Genomic DNA, 11072 nt, shown 5'->3' with positions numbered 1-11072 from the left:
AGTAACGCTTATGCAATGAAACGCCATTGTCTGGAAAGCTCTGCAATTAATCAATTATCTTACGTACGTGCGACATTGTAGTTAAAAGCTATTTATAAAAGAGGTATCCATAGCTTCTCTTATTTATAAAAAACATTTTTGATATCGCTGCAACCTAATGCGATGTGAAAGATTGATCGGTGATATTTTTTTCACGACCATAACTCAAGTTTATATTGAATATACGAACCTTGATATATTTTCTGCGAGTGCGCTTGACGTTCTACGAACGCGAATTGAAAAATAGAAAAATTCCGTAAATTTTGAGAGGAAGCAAAACGTTTTCAACAGATTTTCGATAATTTTATTTCTATGTACAATATCTGCGCTTAAGGGGATCGATATCGAGGCGTATCTATATATAGGTATAGATCGCGCGATTGAAGAAAGTAATTTTTCATCGCGGGATCGTCACTTCGGAATGATCGGAAAGGTGTCGAAAAAAAATCTAATTTAAAGTCTAAATTAAATTTCATGGCGGGGCGACGAACTTTTTGCTGTCGACGGCAACTACGGTTACAAGCACGCAGCGCGCACGGATGTTCGTATTCGCGGTTACGCCGAAATGCGCAAGAAAATATGAACGTTCATCATTCGAGCGGAACCGGAAACCCATGCGGATATATCCCCGGTACGGATTCTGCTGAGTGAGGGCAGTGAGGGGCGGATATGGGTGGGCAGAAGGGAGAGTTGCTTAAATCTGCAGAGTTAGGACAGGACTTACCGCCAAGACGCGGCTCGCAAATGGCGTTCAAATTAATTTCAACAAAGTTCGTAAATTATTAATACTTGCCGGGCCGGCGCGCGGCGCGGCGCGGCGCGGCGCGGCGGCTGCTGACTCGCTTGTTCCCGGCTAAATGTGCTGTTTAATTAGGAAATCCGCGATTGTGGTAAGACGGGGGTTGTCAACGGTTTTACGTTACATTATAGACCACCATGGAGCCTTTTCGTGCGCTGACCGCCTGCCACGCAGGTGGATTGCGAATATATCTCGCACCCGCCAGTGAAACAAGCTTAAAACTATTCCGACAACGCAGTGCAACGCCGCGTATCACCACGTATCACCACGTATTACCACGTACATGTTGCGTCGACGCGCAATTACGCGACACGAGGCGGAAGTTTGTAAAACAGCGTGGTGAGATCGTCACCGTATAGGAGTAATAGGTCTGAGAATTCCTTTTTCGCGGCTAAAGCGACTGCAGCGTAAAATTGCGTCGCTTTAAATTAAAACGTTAATCGCGGGCCGCGGCATTTTGCAGATTATTAGGATATGACACTGACTTTTAGACACCGTGCCGTCATAACTTGTACGAAAGTTGGACAGGAATTTCAACAACATCATTTTCTTTCCTCATACATAATATATGATAGTTTACATAAGCAACGATCACTATTCTAAAAACTGTCGATTGCCAATCTCACCACGAATAGCCACGTCTGACAGCACGATATTCTCGCCGGTATAGAAATTGACCGCCGTAAGTGAATTCGTTCCCCAAATATAACGGGAGACGTAGTTGGAATACTTGGTGACTCTAAGAATTTTGAGAGGACGGCTCATGAATGCAAATTAAAACGTTTGCCGCTTCTGCCGTGCATCTCTTTCCTGATGCCCTAGCCTTTCCTGATGCCCTTGCCTTTCGTTATTTGGCTTCTTTTACAAACGAATCGTTCGAAAGTCGACACTCGCAGCGAATGATGCTTAAATAATAAGTGTCATAGAAATAACGTATGTACAAAATATAAATTATAATCTTAAATCTCCTTGAAGCCATCAATAAATCTCTAGATTAATTATTGAAAAAAAAAAAAAAAAATTTTTTTATGTCACACAATTAAGTTACACCAATGCTGAGTTTCACAGAATTAATGTATTTTTAATCGAATATCGTTAAACACGGTCAATATCGCTTCGCCTCGTAAAGCCGTTGCATACTATTTTCACGACATTAGATGCGTACAAAATCGTAATGTCCGCTTCTGCCTTCTGCTTTCTTTATTTTTGCGGCGTGCGCATTCTCCTAAGTTTCTCCGCAGATATATATATGGCACAACGCAATGCTCGACAATAAGAAAGCTTTAGACGGCAGTGGCTATTACGGCACAGCATAATGCACATTTCCAGTCCGACATTTTCAATAATATGCCGTTGGAGTGAAAATTATGCATTGAGACGAAACGACCGAGAAACGGTAGAGAAAATTAATGGAAGATGCAATTATCTCAACAAGAAAAATAAATATGTTATTATTAAATTTAGAAAAAAACGGCGTTGCTTCAAATATTCAACCGATATAGATTTAAATGTATTTCCTTAACATATGTCACGTACATTACCGTAGACATAAGTCTCAAAGCGGAAATTGAGCTAAAAATCACGCTGAGAAAACGAATGAAAAAGGAAGAGCTTGAACACAGCGTTTGAACGATATTTCCAATATTCTCGTAGCAACGCAAAGTTCAAGATAAGTATGCTTCTGATATAAACATTCATACAACATTCATGACTGACGACGACGCGACGCATTGATACCTCGCGCCTTTCCAGTTTCAGCGTATCCAAGTCCTTGTATCAATGCCTTTCCCTCTCAAGCGCTACCTTAAAAGCGCCACGCCGGAACTGATACAAATATCTTCTCTCGTTAGCTCGAAGAACATATATACATATAGCCTGATCCAATATATGTATAAAGAATATATATATATTTGAGTCCACGCGCGAAGGTCGTTAAGGTAGCTGCCTGGCCGAGATATTGCGCTACTTTTTTCAAACTCGATAAAAGCCATTGTCGGCCTTGTGTTGGCTTTGAATCATGAGATCGCAGCAACGATGACCCTGGCCAAATGACAGTTTTATCGAATTTCTTCGTATCCTAGACTATAGATACAAACACGTATCGAAACGTGTATTGCACAGCCAAACGATGAATTACGAGATAGTCCTGTATTTAACGATGCATTGTTGCATCCCTAAGCCAGCTTTTCGGCATCCCGATTATACGCATCGTATAGCAATATTAATTACCGCTGGCCAGTTTCTGAACCAAGTCAACGGTAAGTTAACACTGTACGCGATGGCTCGTGTGAGCGATTTGTTTAGGAAGGTAATGCCCGATAATTATCGCAGCTACGATTGTGTAACGACGAACATGTTCAATTGTATATCTCAATTATGTAATTTTCCATCATAATTTTTTTATATATGAAGCGTGATCTCGTAAAACATAATTTTATATACCTTCGAATGTGCAGCGTGGTATAAACTTTGAATTTTACAATCATATTGCGGAATAGTTTACGCTAATAGCTTACGCACGAATAGACAATGCACTGTTTACTGCGAGAGGGAAGAAACACGGAAAATATATTCACGAGAAAATATACAAGTACGCACGCAGCACGCTCACGCGTTCGTAACGCCAGGGGTTGCCTAATGACGGCATTTCTTCGGAAGATTCATCTTGCGAAGCGTACCTCAGCGATTCTGGCGTTAAATTACGGAAAGATTAATAACTGTCGGGAAGATTAAAGCGTAGAGACTCGAAACGAATATGCGCTACAATCGCGGTACCGTTATACGCGGCAAAGCGGGTTAAGATATTTATCACATTAAATAATTTCATATCTTCCTTCTTGTGAGACTCGTTCAATCTTAACGCTATGCGAATAGTGCAGACACGTAAAGATGATGAACTGTAAAAAGAAACGCGACAAAGCTAGAAACGTGAATACCTTTTGTATGACAATTTTAATTTATTTGATAACAAATAGACGGTTTGTTGTAAAATTATTTGCCGTAGCTAACCCAAATAAAGGTTTTTCTCTCCATATTTACCATTGTACCTTCTACGCGAGCGGGATTTTAAAAATTCGTTGGTATATTTTAATTTAAAATATTTTATTTTCGCTAATAGAACTAATAAATATGCGCCATGATTATTATCATACTTTTGTAGTCTTTGTGTGATTTTTATGCAACGCGCTCTCGTGATACAGCAGAGCTCATTTGCATATTATAGCAGGCGTCGATGCGCAAGCACTTGTAATTAAAACACGAAATATTCATAATTTAATTCGTACAACGTACGAATTTTCTTTCAGTACAAAAAGATGAGGGTAGCTACGAAGGAAACTGTCGCGTAATTTAATTGGCCTTTTTTCTTCCTTTGGCTGTGCGTCAATTAATTACTTTCGTTACATTCCTTTTTTATTCGTCGACTGTTGCTGCTCGTTAAGTCACCGTGCATCTCTTTGTTACAGCGTCGCTCTGCGACGTGGTTTACAACAGCGATTCAACAAAAACGGGCGTAGTTATGTCACCTGGATACCCGAACCCATATCCACCTAGGACACACTGTACATACGACTTCCAAGGAAGAGGAAAGGAACGGGTGCAGGTGATATTCCAGGACTTGAATCTGTTTAATCCGCCAAAAAATCCAAATGAGTAAGTTTATCAGATTTTCTAATCTTAATTGTATTAAATATATCATCACGTAACTGATTGTGAGATATTCTATTAACGTAATAGCAGTCTAGTCTCGCTGTTAAACTATGTCCGTTGTACGTATATATCTTCAGTCGGAAAATTTTATCTGAAAAATGCGAACTTGTACGGTCGCGCGATTGATTCGAACGTTGCCCGTTGCCCGAATCCAGTTTTCACGAGTACATTCGACATCATTGGATTCAGTAGCAACGTAACGATACATATTGTAATTGGGTTCAGAATCGTCAGTCCATTCTTATGACACAAAAAGCATATACTACCAAGTACATTATGTATTTGCATGCACGTAACAGACGTCGCCTACTCTTCTTTTAAACCGCCGCCGCATCGGATTACGATAAGTGCAATCTTAAAATTTCATGAGAAACGACTTCGTCGTAAGCTGGCCTAAGAGTAAGACTGGTATTTAACGTGTTATTGCTTTCAAAAATTGTGTGTTATCAAAAGTGAAGAAATCATAGTTCCAATTTCGCAAATGTGCAGTAAAATTGTTGCCTCGGAGATTTTCCAATTTTTCTGGCACGTTTACGCACATCGCGTTTTCCTTCCTTCCAGGTCAATACCCATTCGCCCAAATTCGCCCATTCGTATACGTAAAGTTGCATTGTCACTTTACCAGTGCAAGAAATTTTATTTGAATCCGACAAAAGATTCTTAGCCTCAAAAATTTTGACCTAACCAAGCTGTCGAGAATAGCTTCAAGTTTCCAAGCATCGGAGAGCGACCGCGAGCATTTCCTCTAGAGATTGAAGGACCTGTCGTCATGGCCGAGGAAACAGATCAGCATAGGAAATCCCGGGAAACCGCTACGATACAACCGCTGCGGGTTCCTCGACAATTGCGCTCGCTGTGATCACTTATCCTCTCATTCATTTTCCACGTGGCTGTTCTTAAACACGATTTAATTAGGGTTTGCGCGTACCATTGAACTGACGTTTAAGTGGTACTTGCCCCGCTCTATAATTATCCACCGTACACTCTACCAGTGCATCACCAAGAGCTTCTCTATCTTTGAAATGATAGTGCGATTAAATAAACTCCGGGAGCTACGATCAATATAACAAGAGATATAACGTATATTTAAATAATATGACTGTCTCAGCGTATTGCTCTTTTCTTTATTATACGATAACAGTGCGAAACGGTAAAGTTTCAAATAAGTTTGCACACATTACTAGTATAATTGAAATTACACTTAATTGACGATATATATGCATGTTTTCTAGAAAAAGTAATATTTGAAGAATGCAAACGTCAATATTATGATGTATCATATTTTATGTTGTTTCACGAAGATATATCACGTTAAAGGAACGGAAGCGCATCACAGTCTCGCGTTATCGTATCTATTCATAAGACACAAGATGGACGCTTCATACATCTACTTATGTTACACATAGGAAACGTGAGTGCATTCAAATGCTAAGGTGATTTCTTCTGAATAGGACGTTGGAGAGCAGTTCGCGTCGTCATCTGATTTTCTTGCCCAGTTTCCTTCCAATCATCCGAATAGATTGGTCGAAATTTTCCTCCGAGCATATGGCCGCGCATTCATGCAGTAACGCCACACAAATTTGTTCATGTACGAAATCACTGCACATGATCATACATGCAGGCCTGTCTGTGCGCGGGCAAATAATATTCTTTATTGTGCGTTATATTGGTTCTCTCTCACTATGTCTTGCGAATTGTAAATTGGCTGGTTAAAAGCCATCTATTGTGGATTGTGCCCGCAGGACAATTGCGTAATTATGATACAGTAAACCACGGCACGTTGAGCTCAAATAGGAGGAGCATAATAGGAATGTTCAAACGCTAAACGCAGAAAGGGAACGGGGTTACTTTTATGCGAAAATCAGTTTAACGTGATTGTTCTTTTAAAGCTTGCCATATCATTTTGGGAAAAAAAAGAAGAAGATACGTTGCTTTTTTTACGTTTAACAATTCATGAAAGTTTTGTAATTATATACTTGACGTAAACTAGACCGTATATGTATGTTTAAAACACAACATTCTCAAAGTTGTTTTCTTTGCTCGAAATGCATCTCTTGTCGAGTACGTTCTTTGCAACATTACATCATGTTTACTTTGACTAGTCTATCATCAGATTTGTTGTTAGATCAAATAAAAGTTTAATGTAGGATATCTGCGTTTTCAATATTACATTTCAAAATAAATTTAAATACATTTCAGAGAAAGAGAAAGAGAGAAATCAGCAGCAAAACTCATACTGTATAGCAATTTCATCAACGTAATTTTCATTATTTTTCGAGGAATTTTCTGCGAAATAGCACTTGCAACATATTTGCTGATAAATACAATGTAGACTTCAGTGTATTCATTCAAATATTTGATTGGTCCAGCAGTCGCAAGCAAAAATATTGTAAAATATTGGATCAATCTTCCCTTTCGTCTTCACACATTTTTATATTATTTTATTGCATATTCTCAACACATGTTGTAAATGTAAATTACTATCGTAAGATGGTTACCTTGAATATGAAATCTACTATCTTAACAAGCGTATTATGTAATGAGCGAAAGTAATTATTTCATAAGTCGGTTACAACTGACTGCAATTATTTGGCACTTCCAACTCGACAAACAGATTGCAACGGATAATTTCCGCTTTAAAGTGGTCGACAGCGAGCTCTCGCGTCAAGAGTTTTTGAAACGAAAGTCCAGGCTCGAGAATGTCAACTCGGTGTCGAGTTATCGTTCAAAGTTCGCTAGCGGCGCGGCGGCGCGTCGTAAGCACAGAATATAAAATTGGACAACGTGCAACGTGTTGCAGTACACGCTCCGGTGCGCGTACCGGGACAAATACATCTTGATTCCTGTTCCTTGTGTTCTAACGGGACGTGAAATCAGAAATGGAAATACGAGTCCCCCCGGTAGCGAAGCGTCTTTTGTCGAGGAAATGAAAAGTTTTTCCTATCGAATATTGTTTCGTGACGCGTAACGAAGGCTGCACGGCCTGCACGTCGAAGCAACGCTGACACGACTGCGCAATGTTGTAGAACAGTTATTCCGTCCAACAATTTTTTTTAACTAAATGATCAACGTCACGTGAAATGTTGCAATACGCAAATATTTTTTTTTCCTTTTACCTGAAATTGCTATATTTTGTATTTTCTCTCCTCACTCTTCGATACCATCATGGAATATATTACATGATGAACTGACCGTGCAAGAGGCACAAGAGATACTTTATCTGCAATTATTGTAATTATTGAAATTATATGGAAATTGTTGGTTTTCCACAATAATTATCGCGTTCGAAAGTATCAAATTTTGGTTGCTGCGTACTCAGCCGCAGATATGCGCTCGAATAAAATAATTAATTTTGCAAATATAATATGTATACACGTGTGTAAAATATAATATCTGAAAAAAATACATTATATAAATATATAATTTTTTTATTGCAGCTGCGAGGGGGTCGATTCATTGGTGGCGTTCGTGCATATAGATGGAAAGAAGGACAAAATAGATTCGTTCTGCGGAGATGTACCGGCGCGGCCTATCATGAGCAACGGCCCGCGGCTTTCCTTGGAGTTTCAGGGAGTAACGTCGTCTCGCCATTCGAGAGGATTTAAAGCAACATATACTTTCATGGAAAGTAAGTGCGCAACGTATCAGTTTTAACGATAAGTTTGATTCTACCGTGTCTGCAAAGAAATAACGATCTCGAGTGAGAAAAGGCTGTATCTTTTTGTAACAATTCTATAAGTGAATCTTCTAATCTGTAGAAATCTGCCGCTTATGCGAGACGCGCGTAAATTTACACGCGTATATTGTCTTCTCATAAATCGATCGGAAATGTTCCGGTGCAGATGGACGACGGGCATCATCGAGAATAACTTATCGACGTGGAACGTGTTCGCGGCGCAAGATCAGGCCGTGACATACGATCTTATATATTCGTGGATGGGGCACGGAGCCGTATTCCGGGCTTTTCTCCTATGGGCACCTATGTCCCGTCAAAATTTCAATTTCCGCCGAGCATTCTATCGCGATAGCAATGCGTCTCGCGGCGTTTCGCCGTTTATCACCCGCAGGTGAGCTTGGATCGTAGCGCACACGCGTTGGGCGGGCATCCCGGTAACGGAACAAATGGATGGCGAAGTGTGTTCATCTTGCCGAGAATCGTTCGAGGATACCGTAACGCACCGTAACGCGAGAAAGTTAAGGAGTGCATCGCGAGGCTGTACCGGCGAAAGTTGGCGCCCGGGTGCACGGGCACGGAGAGAAACGCGGAGGCAGACAATCTGTCTCAAATATCAAGCAGGTGGTGGGAGACAACTTTGTCGTGCCGTCACTACCGTCAGTTAAGGGATGAATATCGCTCGATTATGCCGAGTATTTTATCGTCCTCCGGCTACCATCGAGCAGAGTCGAAAGTTGGCGCGTTATCGCATAATTGAAACGCGGCAAAATGGATCCTGACCTATTTTGCAACGGTGGAAAGAGATACGGCGGCAAAGTTCCGGCAAAGTCGCTCCGCGGCTCCGTATTATGAATGTTAACGGCAAGTTTGAGTTTAATTTTTACGAGCGGGACCTATCTACCCCTTGGCCGTGCACCTCCGCCCATCTCCCCCTCTCCCCCCCATCTTTGAAACTTCGCGGCTGAATTATCGCGCTAAGGGATGCGGGTACGTTCTTCGGGGCCCACATAAATAGACGTCGGAGGATCCTCGAAAAAGACGGGGTTGCTCTCGCAAATCGAAGTAGGCATTCGACAATCGAACTGGAACGGACACCAAGAAAAGATTCGCAGTCCCTCGCGCTTCCTCCCTTCTCGTAGGAAACCAGACGGGTCTCACTCCCGAACTGTCACAAGCACAACGATGTTCTCGACGACGAATCGATATGACGCGTCTTAGAAAGGACCCGCCGGTATCTTGCAGGAATAACATTCTACGCGCTGACTAGGACATTTCCTTAGGGGAATGGCTGATGTCATCTCTCGGACTGATATGTGCGTGTCAACCGAGTCACGCGATACATTTTCCCTCTGCGGCGTCTGTATATGTGTATATATATATATATATATATATATATATGTCTTTACTCACGCTTGAAACTAGTAATTATGACATTGTTACAGAGAGAGAGGGAGGAGAGAGAGGAAGGGAGAGAGAGAGAAATCGCAACATCCAGCAGACAAATTTCTCGCTCTTCGTCGTTATAATCGACGTCACGACGACAATGGCAGGTGGATAATCGCGAATTACCCCGTAACGACAAACACGCCATTGCAAGTGCGAAGGACGCGAAATTTATGACGTCTACTCGGTGTAACCCGCCCTTCTTGCAATTAGTCCTGTCTTCCGCGACGATGGTAAATTAGACTCCCCCTCGGTCTAAAAAGCGGATCTGTCTCTCGGCGCGAGCGCTTTGCGCGATAACGCGAAAATCTATTTTCCTCGTCGTTTTCGATCATCGATCGTACCGTATTTCCTTGCAGACGAGACATCTCACCACCGACGGGTTTGGACGGTGTCGCGTCAAACCATCGACGTTTCTCACGGAAACTTATCGCTACGTCGATTCGCAGTCGTTTAGTCACGATGTCGAGACGACGCGCGCCAAAGGACATCGACCGGAAGTTTCGGAATTCGGTCGAACGGTCCAAATATCGTCGACAGCAGCGATGGCAGCGTTGGCAGTTAGCGAACGACATATTCCTCGCGACGTGGCTGGTGAGAGAACTCGACTCGTCGAGCTTCGAGACGGTGACGGATTTACGAATCCATCGTCGACGCGCGACGAAGAAGTAGGACAGAGCTTTTGGAAAACAACGTCGTCGTCGTCGGGGTCGTCGCGCTTCGACACATTCAAGTATATGCATGTATATAAGCGCGTCTCGTGTTTGTCTGACTCTTTGTACATACGTATCCACGTCGGTATCAAACGTATGAAACTTACAGTCGTATTAGCAGCAACGCTTTAATGTAACCTGGCGTATTCCGCTTCCGAACTTCGCCGAAGTTTCAACGCAATATTTCCGACGAACTCGGCAAAGTTGATACGGGCGTAGCGTACGTCGTATTGTTGCGTCAAGTCATCCACCGGGAAACGCGCCGCGCCACGCTTGTTCGGTCGGAACCGTCGAGACTCGCCAACTTTGGTCATCCATTAACCGCTTAACTTTTTAAGCGAAGCTAAACCTACATCGATGATACACGTAGTTGCTGACTATTAAAATACTCGAAGTACACGGCGAAGTACACTCACAGAGGTCTCGCAACACGTGAACTATAAAAATTGTAACGTAACACGTACGCGAACGCGTGCAGGAAGTAACCGCCCGCCCCCTAAAAAAAGGAGTCTATGGGCGAGGCTTTAAATACCACCTTGGTACAGGATCGTTTTGCATTTTGAGAGTTATTCCGCGCGAATAGTAGAACGAGGTGCCGGAATCGTTATCGTTGATTACAATTGCAAAGTTGGGAGGAGTCCGGCCGAGACAGGGCCAGGAAGGAAGGAAGGAAACGACGAAGGGAGCTCGGCGG

At 42.2% G+C, this 11072-nt stretch overlaps 1 protein-coding gene across 2 annotated transcripts in view; it reads left to right on the top strand.

The window, feature by feature from the left end:
- The window catches only part of LOC112464299 (suppressor of lurcher protein 1), a 242439-nt gene that overhangs the window by 212063 nt on the left and 19304 nt on the right, over positions 1–11072 (top strand). For both annotated transcript variants that reach the window (XM_025031213.1, XM_025031214.1), the window contains exons 9-10: positions 4303–4489; positions 7984–8174. In XM_025031213.1, coding sequence (XP_024886981.1) covers positions 4303–4489; positions 7984–8174 — 378 coding nt within the window. The remainder of the gene's footprint in view (positions 1–4302; positions 4490–7983; positions 8175–11072) is intronic.

The sequence above is a fragment of the Temnothorax curvispinosus genome, unplaced genomic scaffold (genome assembly GCF_003070985.1).
Source record: "Temnothorax curvispinosus isolate PA1 unplaced genomic scaffold, ASM307098v1 QBEX01014079.1, whole genome shotgun sequence".
NCBI lineage: Eukaryota > Metazoa > Arthropoda > Insecta > Hymenoptera > Formicidae > Temnothorax > Temnothorax curvispinosus.
The sequence above is the reverse complement of the archived record's forward strand: the minus strand, read 5'-3'. Positions and strand labels throughout refer to the sequence as shown.